At 44.0% G+C, this 18,170-nt stretch overlaps 1 protein-coding gene across 1 annotated transcript; it reads left to right on the plus strand.

Annotated features, from left to right (window-relative positions):
- Nucleotides 1–8,038: 8,038 nt before the first annotated feature.
- LOC138641352 (uncharacterized) lies at nucleotides 8,039–13,407 on the plus strand. The gene is made up of 3 exons (XM_069728909.1): nucleotides 8,039–8,831; nucleotides 11,236–11,264; nucleotides 12,957–13,407. Exons 1-2 carry the CDS (start codon nucleotides 8,085–8,087, stop codon nucleotides 11,242–11,244), a joined length of 756 nt encoding a protein of 251 aa, XP_069585010.1. The 5' UTR covers nucleotides 8,039–8,084; the 3' UTR covers nucleotides 11,245–11,264; nucleotides 12,957–13,407.
- The last annotated feature ends 4,763 nt before the right edge of the window (nucleotides 13,408–18,170 follow it).

Below are 18,170 nucleotides of genomic sequence, written 5' to 3' on the forward strand. Positions count from 1 at the left end.
CTCCATTGCTTCGATCTTCCTACTCTCGTTTAGTAGTTGTTGCAAACAACACTGCATTAGGCCTACAAATTGGGTATGGGGTGTAGAGACGGTGTGTCCCACTCCAAGGTGTTCCCCAGGTTTCCTCGCCATTGCTTCGGTCTTCCGACTCTCGTTTAGTAGTTGTTGCAAACTACACTGCATTAGGCCTACAAATTGGGTATGGGGTGTAGAGACGGTGTGTCCCACTCCAAGGTGTTCCCCAGGTTTCCTCGCCATTGCTTCGGTCTTCCGACTCTCGTTTAGTAGTTGTTGCAAACTACACTGCATTAGGCCTACAAATTGGGTATGGGGTGTAGAGACGGTGTGTCCCACTCCAAGGTGTTCCCCAGGTTTCCTCGACATTGCTTCGATCTTCCTACTCTCGTTTAGTAGTTGTTGCAAACTACACTGCATTAGGCCTACAAATTGGGTATGGGGTGTAGAGACGGTGTGTCCCACTCCAAGGTGTTCCCCAGGTTTCCTCGCCATTGCTTCGGTCTTCCGACTCTAGTTTAGTAGTTGTTGCAAACTAAACTGCATTAGGCCTACAAATTGGGTATGGGGTGTAGAGACGGTGTGTCCCACTCTAAGGTGTTAGGCAGGTTTCCTCGCCATTGCTTCGGTCTTCCAACTCTCGTTTAGTAGTTGTTGCAAACTACACTGCATTAGGCCTACAATTGGGTATGGGGTGTAGAGACGGTGTGTCCCACTCCAAGGTGTTCCCCAGGTTTCTTCGCCATTGCTTCGATCTTCCTACTCTCGTTTAGTAGTTGTTGCAAACTACACTGCATTAGGCCTACAAATTGGGTATGGGGTGTAGAGACGGTGTGTCCCACTCCAAGGTGTGCCCCAGGTTTCCTCTCCATTGCTTCGATCTTCCTACTCTCGTTTAGTAGTTGTTGCAAACTACACTGCATTAGGCCTAAAAATTGGGTATGGGGTGTAGAGAGACGGTGTGTTACACTCCAAGGTGTTCCCCAGGTTTCGTCCACATTGCTTCGATCTTCCTACTCTCGTTTAGTAGTTGTTGCAAACTACACTGCATTAGGCCTACAAATTGGGTATGGGGTGTAGAGAGACGGTGTGTTACACTCCAAGGTGTTCCCCAGGTTTCGTCCACATTGCTTCGATCTTCCTACTCTCGTTTAGTAGTTGTTGCAAACTACACTGCATTAGGCCTACAAATTGGGTATGGGGGGTATAGAGACGGTGTGTTACACTCCAAGGTGTTCCCCAGGTTTCATCCACATTGCTTCGATCTTCCTACTCTCGTTTAGTAGTTGTTGCAAACTACACTGCATTAGGCCTACAAATTGGGTATGGGGTGTAGAGACGGTGTGTCCCACTCCAAGGTGTTCCCCAGGTTTCCTCGCCATTGCTTCGATCTTCCTACTCTCGTTTAGTAGTTGTTGAAAACGACACTGCATTAGGCCTACAAGTTGGGTCTGGGTTGTAGAGACGGTGTCCTCCGCTCCAAGGTGTTCTCCAGGTTGCCTCTCCATTGCTTCAATCTTCATGCCCGTATTAAGTAGTTGTTGAAACAACACTACATTATGCCTACAAGTTGGGTCTGGGTCATAGAGACGGTGTCTTCCGCTCCAAGGTGTTCTCCAGGTTGCCTCTCCATAGCTTCGATCTTCCGATCTTCTAGCTCTCGTTAAGTAGTTGTTGAAACAACATTGCATTAGGCCTACAAGTTGGGTCTGGGTTGTAGAGACGGTGTCTTCCACTCCAAGGTGTTCTCCAGGTTGCCTTTCCTGAGCTTCTATCTTCAGGCTCTTGTTAAATAGTTGTTAAATGGAACAACTGCATTTGGCATACTAGTTGGTTTGGGGCCTACTAACAGTGTCTGCCGCTCCTTGCTGTTCTCCTGGTTTCCTGTCCTTAAATTCCATTTTCAGGCTCTCATTAAGTAGTTGTTAATGTTAGACTGCATTTGGCCTACTAGTTGGGTTGGGGCCTACTATCGGTGTCTGCCACTCCTTGCTGTTCTCCTCCACTGAACAAAGCTGTGCCGCCTGTTTACTACTGTTGCCAATTTTGAACTGCATTTCGACTACTTACTGATTTGGGCCTACTCTCTGTGTCGGCCTCTCATTCCAGTTGTCCTCCACTGCAATGTCCCCTGGTTAGTCCTGTGTTACCAATTTTGAACTACATTTAGCCCACTTTATTCTTTGGGCCTATATCTGTGTTTCCTCCTCATCCTGCCCATTGCCCAGCCAGTGATAGATGAGTCTGCTGGTACATTGACCCATAACGCAACATTCCCCGTGCACGCTACACAGCAAGATTGTGACCCTGCTGAAAGTCAGGTTCCTCTTCCCGCATACCATACCACCTTACACCATGACAAAGAGGAAGGTGCAGAGGAAAGTGCAGGTTCCTTCATCAGGTGGGGGGAGGAATACTAGTTGGCGACGTCACTGGCACAGGGCCTCTCATAGTACGCAAAAGTGTTGCTGCCGGGGGGAGGCGCCCCCGCCGTGCAAACACACCGCTGTACTTTGAAGGGCCCTGTGCCAGTGCCAATGCCAATGAGTGGGCTCCCCCGCTTGCTCAGGATCACAGCACTTGCAAAGTTGAAATACTTACCTCTCCCTGCTCCACTGCCGTGACGTGGTCCAGATTTACTGGGCCCACTAATTACTTGAACCAGCCCTACCCCGCACAACTTTAGCCAAATGACCCCCAATTTCAAATGCCTTCCAATTATTATAAGCTAAATTACGATTGACAAGCTTCTGTAACAAGAATGGATGTTTTTGCTATTAAAATGGGCAGTGTAGGTGTTTTCCTGGCCTCCACTCACTGCCGACTATGCTCCCCCATTGACTTGCATTGGGTTTCGTGTTTCGGTCGATACCCGACTTTTCGCGATAATCGGCCGATTCCACTCGACTCGACTTTTAAGATAGTCGGGTTTCGCGAAACACGGCTCGACTCTAAAAAGGTCAAGGTCGCTCAACCCTAGTAAAGGGTATTGAAACTTGACCGTGATTTTATTCAAGAGGCGATAATCTATACAGGGTCTCAAGGAACCATCTTTTTTAGCAACAAAAAAGAACCCCATTCCCAACGGTGAAGAAGATGGCCGAATATGCCCTTTCTCCAAAGACTCCTTAATATAGCTCCGCATGGCGATATGTTCAGGCACAGATAGCTTAAAAAGTCGACCCTTAGGAAACTTACAGCCTGGAATCAAGTCAATAGCACAATCGCAGTCCCTGTGCGGTGGAAGAAAACTGGACTTGGGCTCATCGAATACATCCTGAAAATCAGACAAAAACTCTGGAATTTCAGAAGGTGAAGAAGAGGAGATTGACATCAAAGGAACATCATTATGAACCCCCTGACAACCCCAACTAGTCACAGACATGTATAGTAGAACAAGACGTGCACTCTCGCTATGGGTGGTGCAGACTGAACATGGAGGGTTGCTCCAGATTATGTTCATACAACAACAGTCACACTCAATAAAGATTATCGGAAGTTGGATTTTTGTCTCAAAAAATTGTGGTTTTCTTTATTTACAAACACCAAACTTAAAGGTAGCACCGCAGTGTTTCAAGGTAGGTAACGTTTCGACCCACAGGGTCTTTCTCAAACCTTATAAAAACAAACAAAGGGTACAGGGTATCACCAAATATGAACATAAACTATTTACAAAATCATATACAGACAATAATTATATACAACACAAACGAATAGACAGGAACAAAATCCCTCTGTACATGCTACATATGTCTAGTCGCCAAGGAAAGACTCGGACGAGGCGACAAAGTAAGGATTATAAGAATAAACAGGTATACGTCCTCAGGTTTGCAATATAATGCTGGGATAACGGTGGAGCGTGAAATATCTGAAGAACAGAAGACTGCTGGGGTGGCAAGCCTAATAACAACATTGACGTAAGGAAAACAGAGTTTTGATTAAATAAAAACAAATTACAATGCATAACAATAGCGAGTACTAAATGGCAAGATGCACAGGCAAGATGCCCTGGTCTGTTGCTCTATGAGTACAACAATGAACTACCTAGGTGGTGGAATCTCTAAATGGTGGACAAATAACCATAGAAAAATGGGAGCACAAATAACCATAGAAAAATGGGAGCACAAAATGGTACACTGGTGTAATCTGAAATATGTACAAAATGAACTAACCAGGTGGTGGAAGGAATGACTTAAATGGCAGACAACTAACCTTAGAATAGTAGGAGCGGAGGACATAGGTCACTGGGTGGGTGCAGGAGTCCCGATCGGGGCTATGGGAAAAAGGGCCACTGGGTTAAGATGGTATACAGATGGTATAAAGAAGAGTAAAAGGACCCAGGAAGGGGGGATATGTACGGGGATGAAAGGAAAAAGACCAGCAAAATTACCTTTGACTTTGAAGATACTGGTGTCTGCGGTGGTGGTGTGTGAGGAGGGCTAGGGAACTGAGCGTGCTTATGAGCAGAGCGGCAGGAAGTGCCTGGATGGCGAAAATGAGGTGTGGAACGCTGGGAGCCAGGTTGCGCAAGCGCTATCTGTAGGGGGAGCGCGGCTGGAGGGTGAGAACGAGGTGTGGGACGCTGGGAGCCAGGTTGCGCAAGCGCCATATGTCCGCAGCTGTGTCAGGGCCGAGGGAGACGAGCGCTAGTAAGTGGGCAGGGCTAAAGCGCTGGGAGCCGGGCTGCGCGTGCGCATGAAGAATGTGGCCGCGCTGTGTGTAAAGGATAGAAGGGTAGAAGCAGGATATATAGAAGAGTGCCGGGAGGGTAGAGATATATGAGCGGCACGATACTACTGGTAGTGTAAACCCCTAGTAGTGCTAAAAGGGGACAGTAGCCATGGAAGCAGGGTGATCGGACAGGGGGCTCCCAATATGTGGCATTGTACATGGGCAGAATAGAAAGCCCACATGAGATGAAGGTAACTATCAGAAATAGTTATATATTTGAGAAACAAAAAGAAGATAAATGAACAAAAATGAAAATAAATGAAAAAATGGATGAAAAGAAGATGAAAAAAATAAAAAAAATAAAGAAAATGAATGAACAAAATGAAATAAATGTGAAAAGAATGAAAAAATAAAAAAATATAAAAATATATAAAAAAATAATAATAAAAAAATAATATAATAATAAAATAAAATAAAATAAAATTAAAAAATGGAATAAATTGAATGGAATGAACGAAAAAGAATATTGATGAAAACAATAAAAAGTAAAAAATAAAAAAATAAAAAATAATAAATAATAAAAAATAAAAAAAAAAAATAAAAAGTAAAAATAAAAATAAAAATTGCACAATGTACCATACTCACCCCACGGGGCAGGTGAAGGGCTAATGTGTCTGAAAAAAGAAGATATAGGTTAGTAAGATAGAAGATGCAGTTCCACCACCTGTATAGATAAAAAGTTCACATACGTCGGGAAATATACGTATATAAGAAGAACATATGGTTACTTGAATGTAAGGTCCAGTTCTCTGTTGAGGCCTCTTGGAGCCAATGTTTGCAGGGTGTAGATCCAGTAGGCCTCCATCTCCTTCAATAGTTTAATATGATTTCCCCCTCTTCGAGGCCTCTTGACTTGTTCGATTATTTGTACTCTCAGTTGCGAGACACTGTGGTTTGCACTAATGAAATGGTGTGGGACTGGTAGCCAGGTCTTCCTGCAGCGTATAGTAGATTTGTGACTAGCTATTCTGTCACGTAGATGTTGGGTGGTCTCCCCCACGTAGAGTAGGCCACAAGGGCATTTCAGGAGATATACCACATAGTTAGTGTCACATGTGTGGAAGCCTTTAATGTTATAATGTTTGCCCGAGTGGGGGTGGGAAATTCTATCACCCTTGATAATATTGGAGCAACATGCGCAGTTGAGGCAGGGAAATGTGCCTCTGCGTTCAGTGCCAAGAAAGGTCTGTTGGGGACCCGGGAGAAACTCCCTATGTCTGCTCTGACTAGGCTGTCCCTAATGTTCTGTGGGCGTCGTTTGCACATGAGTGCCGGGGTTAGGAAAGCTTCAATGTTGGGTAGGATTTGGCCAAGATGGACCAATGTTTACGGATGGTGGTGTAGATTGTGGGCATTACTGGATGATGTGTATGCACGAATGTCACCCTTTCTCTGGTAGACCTGGTAGGTGATTCAGGGTGAGGTTCTAAGGCTCTGGCTTTCTCTTTGGTGAGGAGTTCTTGGGGGTAACGTCTGTTTCTAAATTTATTAGCCATTTCATCAAGGCGGGTGGGGATAAGATTCCTATCGGATACTATCCTTTTAATGCGTGCGAACTGAGACCGGGGTAAACTGTTTTTAGTGGAGGTGGGATGGCAGCTGGTGTAGTGGAGTAGATTGTTGGTATCTGTGGGTTTAGTGAAGATGTCAGTAGAAAGGGTACCTGTGTCATTTTGGCTCACCAGAGTGTCTAAAAATGAAATTTGTGTCGTATGCCAATTTAAAGTAAATTGCAATTCTGGTCTGATGGAGTTGAGAGCCTCGGTAAAAGAGAACAGGTCCTCTGGGGACCCTCCCCATAGACAAAAAATATCGTCGGTGAAACGTAACCAACATTTGCTAAACTGTTGGAAAAGGGTGTTGGTGTATACGTGAGAACGTTCGAAGTTGTCCATATAAATATTCGCATAGGCGGGCGCCACGTTCGCGCCCATGGCGGTCCCGCGTATCTGTTGGTAAAACTGATCACCAAATAAAAAATAATTTTCCCATCATTTCCCATCAAAAAATATCGTCGATGAAACGTAACCAACATTTGCTAAACTGTTGGAAAAGGGTGTTGGTGTATACGTGAGAACGTTCGAAGTTGTCCATATAAATATTCGCATAGGCGGGCGCAACGTTCGCGCCCATGGCGGTCCCGCGTATCTGTTGGTAAAACTGATCACCAAATAAAAAATAATTTTCCCATCATTTTCGCCATCCAGGCACTTCCTGCCGCTCTGCTCATAAGCACGCTCAGTTCCCTAGCCCTCCTCACACACCACCACCGCAGACACCAGTATCTTCAAAGTCAAAGGTAATTTTGCTGGTCTTTTTCCTTTCATCCCCGTACATACCCCCCTTCCTGGGTCCTTTTACTCTTCTTTATACCATCTGTATACCATCTTAACCCAGTGGCCCTTTTTCCCATAGCCCCGATCGGGACTCCTGCACCCACCCAGTGACCTATGTCCTCCGCTCCTACTATTCTAAGGTTAGTTGTCTGCCATTTAAGTCATTCCTTCCACCACCTGGTTAGTTCATTTTGTACATATTTCAGATTACACCAGTGTACCATTTTGTGCTCCCATTTTTCTATGGTTATTTGTGCTCCCATTTTTCTATGGTTATTTGTCCACCATTTAGAGATTCCACCACCTAGGTAGTTCATTGTTGTACTCATAGAGCAACAGACCAGGGCATCTTGCCTGTGCAGCTTGCCATTTAGTACTCGCTATTGTTATGCATTGTAATTTGTTTTTATTTAATCAAAACTCTGTTTTCCTTACGTCAATGTTGTTATTAGGCTTGCCACCCCAGCAGTCTTCTGTTCTTCAGATATTTCACGCTCCACCGTTATCCCAGCATTATATTGCAAACCTGAGGACGTATACCTGTTTATTCTTATAATCCTTACTTTGTCGCCTCGTCCGAGTCTTTCCTTGGCGACTAGACATATGTAGCATGTACAGAGGGATTTTGTTCCTGTCTATTCGTTTGTGTTGTATATAATTATTGTCTGTATATGATTTTGTAAATAGTTTATGTTCATATTTGGTGATACCCTGTACCCTTTGTTTGTTTTTATAAGGTTTGAGAAAGACCCTGTGGGTCGAAACGTTACCTACCTTGAAACACTGCGGTGCTACCTTTAAGTTTGGTGTTTGTAAATAAAGAAAACCACAATTTTTTGAGACAAAAATCCAACTTCCGATAATCTTTATTGAGTGCGACTGTTGTTGTATGAACATAATCTGGAGCAACCCTCCATGTTCAGTCTGCACCACCCATAGCGAGAGTGCACGTCTTGTTCTACTATACTAGATTTCGAGTTGACGTCTGCACCCGCTCCCTCAATGACGACCAATACCTTCGCCTTTGACGAGACGACAGCATCTAGGATACTCTCCAAAATAACCACATCAGGTGATTTCCTGAAAATTCCTGCACAGGAAGTACGAACCAGGGACTACGAAAGGGAACGGAAACGACTGACTTCGTACGATCTACACGCTACCACCTTAGCCGAGTATCACAAACTCAGCAGAATACCGCGGGGTTTGCGGTGCCATCTGAGACCCACCCTATTCTCAGATAAACCTGAATTCTGCGAGAAATTTCAGTCTATACTCAACAAGTGTTCGTTGGACATTATACTCTTAACCATAGAGACACTCCAGACTGCTACTACCGAGTCTACACAGAAGATCACTTCTATTGAGGAACAACTTTGTTCTACCCTCTCAGGTACTGAGTGGCAAAGTCTGAAATCTAAAACGGATAAAATTATCGAGGATCATCGTAAGGCCCTACAGGATAAGAAGAGATCCAAGTTCCAGAGAGATTCGGACGATTATACTCAAGACCGGGTTTACAGATGGAAAGATTCCACCATTACGGGCTCCTGGCGACGAGGTTACAACTACAACCCAAGATTCACCGGCTCGCACAGCACAGACAGCGACAGCTCCACAGGCACTTTCTCTCAGAACCGTTTTTTACAGAGACGACCACCCACCAGAGCACGTGGCCGTCAGACAGGAGGAGACGCACAAGGAGGGCCGCCCGGAAACACCGCAGATCGGATGATGACCAGATCACAGGTAATCCCTCCACCTCCATCCTTAACATCTCTACATACACACTTAGCCCAACTGAACTAGCTATTCTTCAACGAGGGCTGTCATTTTGCCCTACCCCTCCATGGGATAAATTCCAATTATCCCAAGACCTTGAACGTTTTTTCAGGAACGTTCGCCTAAAGACATACTTCGGACAGGAACAAGAGATCAGAGGGAATAGGGTCCCTCCACTAAAAGGGAACCCTGCTCCCGATCTATCCATCACTCAGCTGGGCCTGCGAAACCCAAGCAATTTTTGTCCGCCCCGTTCATTTAATGCCACAGAAGCCTTTATTGATTTAGTCCAGAAGGATGTGAATAAAGTCTTAGACCAACATCAAAAGGGCCATCTACCCACCAGTAACAACATCTCTCCTATTGAGAAGCAAGCCATCAAGTCCCTCAAAGATAACAAACATATAGTCATAAAACCCGCTGACAAAGGCGGAGCCATTGTGATTCAGAACCAAACAGATTACACTAACGAAATCCGTCGCCAACTGTCTGACACAACCACGTATTTACCCATTCCTCGTGACCCGGTGCTTACAATAAAATCTAAAATACAACAGATTCTCTCTAAATACGTAGCTTTAAACACCATCGACTCTAAAACAGCCACTTTTCTAGTTAACCAGAACCCGGTCACTCCGGTATTTTATACCCTGCCAAAAGTTCACAAATCCTTAACCAATCCCCCAGGCCGCCCAATTGTGGCTTCAACAGACTCCATTCTAGCTCCAATCTCGGTATTCTTGGAAAAAATACTGACACCTCTAACTAAAAAAACTCAATCATTCATCTTAGACACAGGTCATTTCCTTCATTCTATTGGTCAAATTACTAATATCCCTCCTGATTGCATATTGGCAACCTTCGATGTAAAAAGCCTATATACCTCCATAGATCATGATCTAGGTATCACTGCAGTTGCAGAGCTTCTTCAGTCATCACACCTCAGTAACAACTCCACCCAATTGTGCCTCGATCTTTTGTCCACCGTACTAAGGGAAAATTATTTTTTATTTGGTGATCAGTTTTACCAACAGATACGCGGGACCGCCATGGGCACGAACGTGGCGCCCGCCTATGCGAATATTTATATGGACAACTTCGAACGTTCTCACGTATACACCAACACCCTTTTCCAACAGTTTAGCAAATGTTGGTTACGTTTCATCGACGATATTTTTTGTCTATGGGGAGGGTCCCCAGAGGACCTGTTCTCTTTCACCGAGGCTCTCAACTCCATCAGACCAGAATTGCAATTTACTTTAAATTGGCATACGACACAAATTTCATTTTTAGACACTCTGGTGAGCCAAAATGACACAGGTACCCTTTCTACTGACATCTTCACTAAACCCACAGATACCAACAATCTACTCCACTACACCAGCTGCCATCCCACCTCCACTAAAAACAGTTTACCCCGGTCTCAGTTCGCACGCATTAAAAGGATAGTATCCGATAGGAATCTTATCCCCACCCGCCTTGATGAAATGGCTAATAAATTTAGAAACAGACGTTACCCCCAAGAACTCCTCACCAAAGAGAAAGCCAGAGCCTTAGAACCTCACCCTGAATCACCTACCAGGTCTAACAGAGAAAGGGTGACATTCGTGCATACACATCATCCAGTAATGCCCACAATCTACACCACCATCCGTAAACATTGGTCCATCTTGGCCAAATCCTACCCCAACATTGAAGCTTTCCAAACCCCGGCACTTATGTGCAAACGACGCCCACAGAACATTAGGGACAGCCTAGTCAGAGCAGACATAGGGAGTTTCTCCCGGGTCCCCAAACAGACCTTTCTTGGCACTGAACGCAGAGGCACATTCCCCTGCGTCAACTGCGCATGTTGCTCCAATATTATCAAGGGTGATAGAATTTCCCACCCCCACTCGGGCAAACATTATAACATTAAAGGCTTCCACACATGTGACACTAACTATGTGGTATATCTCCTGAAATGCCCTTGTGGCCTACTCTACGTGGGGGAGACCACCCAACATCTACGTGACAGAATCGCTAGTCACAAATCTACTATACGCTGCAGGAAGACCTGGCTACCAGTCCCACACCATTTCATTAGTGCAAACCACAGTGTCTCGCAACTGAGAGTACAAATAATCGAACAAGTCAAGAGGCCTCGAAGAGGGGGAAATCATATTAAACTATTGAAGGAGAGGGAGGCCTACTGGATCTACACCCTGCAAACATTGGCTCCAAGAGGCCTCAACAGAGAACTGGACCTTACATTCAAGTAACCATATGTTCTTCTTATATACGTATATATCCCGACGTATGTGAACTTTTTATCTATACAGGTGGTGGAACTGCATCTTCTATCTTACTAACCTATATCTTCTTTTTTCAGACACATTAGCCCTTCACCTGCCCCGTGGGGTGAGTATGGTACATTGTGCAATTTTTATTTTTATTTTTATTTTTTATTTTTATTTTTTATTATTTATTATTTTTTATTTTTTTATTTTTTACTTTTTATTGTTTTCATCAATATTCTTTTTTGTTCATTCCATTCAATTTATTCCATTTTTTAATTTTATTTTATTTTATTTTATTATTATATTATTTTTTTATTATTATTTTTTTATATATTTTTATATTTTTTATTTTTTCATTCTTTTCACATTTATTTCATTTTGTTCATTCATTTTCTTTATTTTTTTATTTTTTTCAACTTCTTTTCATCCATTTTTTCATTTTTTTTCATTTTTGTTCATTTATCTTCTTTTTGTTTCTCAAATATATAACTATTTCTGATAGTTACCTTCATCTCATGTGGGCTTTTTATTCTGCCCATGTACAATGCCACATATTGGGAGCCCCCTGTCCGATCACCCTGCTTCCATGGCTACTGTCCCCTTTTAGCACTACTAGGGGTTTACACTACCAGTAGTATCGTGCCGCTCATATATCTCTACCCTCCCGGCACTCTTCTATATATCCTGCTTCTACCCTTCTATCCTTTACACACAGCGCGGCCACATTCTTCATGCGCACGCGCAGCCCGGCTCCCAGCGCTTTAGCCCTGCCCACTTACTAGCGCTCGTCTCCCTCGGCCCTGACACAGCTGCGGACATATGGCACTTGCGCAACCTGGCTCCCAGCGTCCCACACCTCGTTCTCACCCTCCAGCCGCGCTCCCCCTACAGATAGCGCTTGCGCAACCTGGCTCCCAGCGTTCCACACCTCATTTTCGCCATCCAGGCACTTCCTGCCGCTCTGCTCATAAGCACGCTCAGTTCCCTAGGCCTCCTCACACACCACCACCGCAGACACCAGTATCTTCAAAGTCAAAGGTAATTTTGCTGGTCTTTTTCCTTTCATCCCCGTACATACCCCCCCTTCCTGGGTCCTTTTACTCTTCTTTATACCATCTGTATACCATCTTAACCCAGTGGCCCTTTTTCCCATAGCCCCGATCGGGACTCCTGCACCCACCCAGTGACCTATGTCCTCCGCTCCTACTATTCTAAGGTTAGTTGTCTGCCATTTAAGTCATTCCTTCCACCACCTGGTTAGTTCATTTTGTACATATTTCAGATTACACCAGTGTACCATTTTGTGCTCCCATTTTTCTATGGTTATTTGTGCTCCCATTTTTCTATGGTTATTTGTCCACCATTTAGAGATTCCACCACCTAGGTAGTTCATTGTTGTACTCATAGAGCAACAGACCAGGGCATCTTGCCTGTGCATCTTGCCATTTAGTACTCGCTATTGTTATGCATTGTAATTTGTTTTTATTTAATCAAAACTCTGTTTTCCTTACGTCAATGTTGTTATTAGGCTTGCCACCCCAGCAGTCTTCTGTTCTTCAGATATTTCATGCTCCACCGTTATCCCAGCATTATATTGCAAACCTGAGGACGTATACCTGTTTATTCTTATAATCCTTACTTTGTCGCCTCGTCCGAGTCTTTCCTTGGCGAATAGACATATGTAGCATGTACAGAGGGATTTTGTTCCTGTCTATTCGTTTGTGTTGTATATAATTATTGTCTGTATATGATTTTGTAAATAGTTTATGTTCATATTTGGTGATACCCTGTACCCTTTGTTTGTTTTTATAAGGTTTGAGAAAGACCCTGTGGGTCGAAACGTTACCTACCTTGAAACACTGCGGTGCTACCTTTAAGTTTGGTGTTAGTCACAGACATGGACTTCCAGTCCAACACAGGATTATGTACCTGCAACCATGGAAAACCCAGCACGATAGCATCATGCAAGTTATGCAACACCAGGAATCGACAATCTTCCTGATGGGCTAGCGCCATGCGCATGGTCACCAGTGTCCAAAACTGGGGCTTATTTTTACCCAAGGGTGTAGCATCAATACCTCTTAAAGGAATAGGGTTCTGCAAAGGCTGCAAGGGAAAACCACAATGCTTGGCAAACTCAAAATCCATTAAATTCAAGGCGGCGCCTGAATCCAAAAACGCCATGACAGAAAATGATGACAATGAACAGATCAAGGACACAGATAACAGAAATTTAGGTTGTATAGTACTGATGGTAATTGAACTGGCGATCCTCTTTGTCCGCTTAGGGCAGACAGAAATGACATGAGAAGCGTCGCCACAATAATAACACAACCTATTTTGACGTCTGAAACCTTGTCGTTCCGTTCTACACAGAATTCTATCACATTGCATAGGCTCAGAAATTTGCTCTGAGGATAACGCCACAGCGAGCACAGTTCTGCTCTCCCGCAGGCGTCGGTCAATCTGAATGGCCAGAGACATAGAATCACTCAGACCGGAAGGCGTGGGAAACCCCACCATAACATCTTTAACGGATTCAGAAAGCCCCCTTCTGAAAATTGCCGCCAAAGCATCATTATTCCATTTAGTCAACACAGACTATTTTCTGAATTTCTGACAATACAATTCTGCCGCCTCTTGACCCTGAGACAGGGCCAACAAGGCTTTCTCAGCTTGATCCACAGAATTAGGTTCATCATATAATAGTCCAAAAGCCTGAAAAAAGGAGTCAATATTAAGCAAAGCCGGATTCCCGGATTCCAGGGAAAACGCCCAATCCTGCGGGTCGCCACGCAGCAGGGAGATTACGATTTTTACCTGCTGAATGGAATCACCAGAGGATCGAGGTCTCAGGTCAAAAAACAGTTTACAGTTGTTTTTAAAACTCAAAAATGTAGACCTGTCACCAGAAAACAAATCAGGAATAGGAATCTGCGGTTCTAAAGCAGGAGTCTGAACAATATAATCAGAAATACCTTGCACCCTAGCAGCAAGCTGGTCTACATGAGAAACTAATTCCTGAACATTCATGCTTGCACCAGGCTCCTCAGGCACCCAGAGATAAAGAGGGAGGAGAAGACTAAACAGACTGGAGAAAAAAAATGGCTCAAGAGCTTCCTTCCCTTCTTCTGAGATGCATTTAACTCATTGTTGGCCAGTAGTACTGTTATGATCCGGTGACCTAGGAGCTGCATGAGAACTTTCACTGGAGAAAGTGGCCACTGTACTGACCGCAATCCTGAACTTAACACCGCAACTAGAAGTAGCCGTGGAGTGTACCTAACACACCTAGACACCTCGTCACAGCCGGAGAACTAAATACCCCTAAAGAAGGAAATAGGAATACTATCTTGCCTCAGAGAAAATCCCCAAAGGATAGACAGCCCCCCACAAATATTGGCGGTGAGTCGGAGAGGAAAAAACATACACAGGCAGAAAAACAGGACTAGCACAGGAGGCCACTCTAGCTAGATAGGACAGGATAGGACAGAGTTCTGTGCAGTCAGTATAAAAACCCTTCAAAACATGCACAGCAGAATATACAAAAACTTCCTACATCTTTACTAAAAGATGTAGGAGCGTAAACCTGCAACTCCAGTGACTCCTACAATCAGAGCAGGAAAAAAACTGAAACAAGCACACTGGCAGTGTGCCACAGAAAAAAAACCAAACACTTATCTTTGCTGAAATAGGCAGCGAGCAGGAGAAGCCAGAAAGTGATCCAACACTTCACAAGGAACATTGACTACTGGCAAGGGCTAAAGGATCCTGTCCACTTAAATATCCCAGTCAGAATTGTAATTATCCGATACACCTGGCCAGGTCTGTGACTCAGAGACAACTGCATTCCCACCTACAACCACTGGAGGGAACCCAAGAGCAGAATTCACAACAGACCCCCTAAGGAACTTATATAGAGTTGTGTTGAGCACTTTGATCCACCAAGTGCTTCACAGAAGTTTATAATGCAGAACCGTTAAAATAAATCTTTTCACCCCCAATCTTTTATTTTCCCAAGAGTAGGAGAAGAAATTGGACCCCAAAAGTTGTTGTACAATTTGTCCTGAGTATGCTGATACCCCATATGTGGGGGTAAACCACTGTTTGGGCGCATGGGAGAGCTCGGAAGGGAAGGAGCGCCGTTTGACTTTTCAATGCAAAATTGACAGGAATTGAGATGGGACGCCATGTTGCGTTTGGAGAGCCACTGATGTGCCTAAACATTGAAACCCCCCACAAGTGACACCATTTTGGAAAGTAGACCCCCTAAGGAACTTATCTAGATGTGTGGTGAGCACTTTGACCCACCAAGGGCTTCACAGAAGTTTATAATGCAGAGCCATACAAATAAAACAAAAAATTTTTCCCACAAAAATCATTTTTTAGCCACCAGTTTTGTATTTTCCTGAGGGTAACAGGAAAAATTGGACCCCAAAATTTGTTGTCCAATTTGTCCTGAGTGCGCTGATACCCCATTTGTGGGGGGAACCATTGTTTGGGCGCATGGGAGGGCTCGGAAGGGAAGGAGTGCCATTTGGAATGCAGACTTAGATGGAATGGCCTGCAGGTGTCACATTGCGTTTGCAGAGCCCCTAGTGTACCTAAACAGTATTTTCCCGAGGGTAACAGGAGAAATTTGACCTCAAAATTTGTTGTTCAATTTATCCTGAGTGCGCTGATACCCCATATGTGGGGGGGAACCACTGTTTGAGCGCATGGAAGGGCTCGGAAGGGAAGGAATGCAGACTTAGATGGAATGGTCTGTAGGCGTCACATTGCGTTTGCTGAGCCCCTAATGTACCTAAACAGTAGAAACCCCCCACAAGTGACCCCATATTGGAAACTAGACACCCCAACGAACTTATCTAGATGTGTTGTGAGAACCTTGAGCCCCCAAGTGTTTCACTACAGTATATAACGCAGAGCCGTGAAAATAAAAAATCTTTTTTTTCCCACAAAAATTATATTTTAGCCCCCAGTTTTGTATTTTCCCAAGGGTAACAGGAGAAATTGGACCCCAAAAGTTGTTGTCCAATTTGCCCTGAGTACGCTGATACCCCATATGTTGGGGTAAACCCCTGTTTGGGCACACAGGAGAGCTCGGAAGGGAAGGAGCACTGTTTTACTTTTTCAACGCAGAGTTGGCTGGAATTGAGATCGGACGCCATGTCGCGTTTGGAGAGCCCCTGATGTGCCTAAACAGTGGAAACCCCCCAAATTATAACTGAGACCCTAATCCAAACACACCCCTAACCCTAATCCCAACAGTAACCCTAACCACACCTCTAACCCTGACACACCCCTAACCCTAATCCCAACCCTAATCCCAACCCTATTCCCAACCGTAAATGTAATCTAAACCCTAACCGTAACTTTAGCCCCAAACCTAAATGTAGCCTTAACCCTAGCCCCAACCCTAATCCTAACCCTAACCCTAGCCCTAACCCTAGCCCTAATCCTAACCCTAACCCTAGCCCTAACCCTAACCCTAACCCTAGCCCTAACCCTAGCCCTAACCCTAACCCTAACCCTAGCCCTAACACTAAACCTAGCCCTAACCCTAACCCTAGCCCTAACCCTAACTCTAACCCTAACCCTAACCCTAGCCCTAACAATAACCCTAGCCCTAACTCTAACCCTAACCCTAGCCCTAACCCTAACTCTAACCCTAGCCCTAACCCTAACCCTAGCCCTAACCATAACCCTAGCCCCAACCCTAACCCTAGCCCTAACCCTAACCCTAGCCCTAACCCTAACCCTAACCCTAGCCCTAACCCTAACCCTGGCCCTAACCCTAACCCTAACCCTAGCCCTAACCCTAACTCTAACCCTAACCATAACCCCAGCCCTAACCATAACCCTAGCCCTAACCCTAGCCCTAATCCTAACTCTAACCCTAGCCCTAACTCTAACCCTAACCCTAGCCCTAACCATAACCCTAGCCCTAACCCTAACCCTAACCCTAATGGGAAAATGGAAATAAATACACTTTTTAAATTTTTCCCTAACTAATGGGGTGATGAAGGGGAGTTTGATTTACTTTTATAGCGGGTTTTTTAGCGGATTTTTATGATTGGCAGCCGTCATACACTGAAAGACGCTTTTTATTGCAAAAAATATTTTTTGTACTACCACATTTTGTGATCTATAATTTTTCCATATTTTGGTCCACAGAGTCATGTGAGGTCTTATTTTTTGCGGGATGAGTTGCCGTTTCTATTGGTAACATTTTCGGGCACGTGACATTTTTTGATCACTTTTTATTCCGATTTTTGTGAGGCAGAATGACCAAAAACCAGCTATTCATGAATTTCTTTTGGGGGAGGCGTTTATACCATTCCGCGTTTGGTAAAATTGATAAAGCAGCTTTATTCTTCGGATCAGTACGATTAGAGCGATACCTCATTTATATAATTTTTTTATGTTTTGGCACTTTTATGCGATAAAAACTATTTTATAGAAAAAATAATAATTTTTGCATCGCTTTATTCTCAGGACTATAACTTTTTTATTTTTTTGCTGATGATGCTGTATCATGGCTCGTTTTTTGCGGGATAAGATGATGTTTTCAGCGGTACCATGGTTATTTATATCCGTCTTTTTGATCGCGTGTTATTCCACTTTTTGTTCGGCGGTATGATAATAAAGCGTTGTTTTTTGCCTCGTTTTTTTTTTTTTTCTTACGGTGTTTACTGAAGGGGTTAACTAGTTGGCCAGTTTTATAGGTCGGGTCGTTACGGACGCGGCGATACTAAATATGTCTATAGAAAATGAGGTGCTCACTGTCCTTAGATAAGGTGCTCAGGAGAAAAATAGTAGAATCAACAGAAAAAACTCCGGCACACAATGGAAGTCAATGCAATTTTCTTGTGAATTTATTAGGAAGTAACAGCGTTTCAAATAATGTTAAATCCGTTAGAAGAAAGATATGTAACACCGCATACGGAGGAAAAAGAATTCTATGCATCAATTCACAGGTAACAATTTCATTTCAACGTTTCGGCCTGTAAGCCTTTTTCAAGAA

This window comes from Ranitomeya imitator, chromosome 6, assembly GCF_032444005.1.
Source record: "Ranitomeya imitator isolate aRanImi1 chromosome 6, aRanImi1.pri, whole genome shotgun sequence".
Classification (NCBI taxonomy): Eukaryota; Metazoa; Chordata; class Amphibia; order Anura; family Dendrobatidae; genus Ranitomeya; species Ranitomeya imitator.

Excerpts from the sequence above, each read along its gene's own strand:
- LOC138641352 (XM_069728909.1), top strand. The coding sequence starts at position 8,085 with ATGACGACCAATACCTTCGCCTTTGACGAGACGACAGCATCTAGGATA.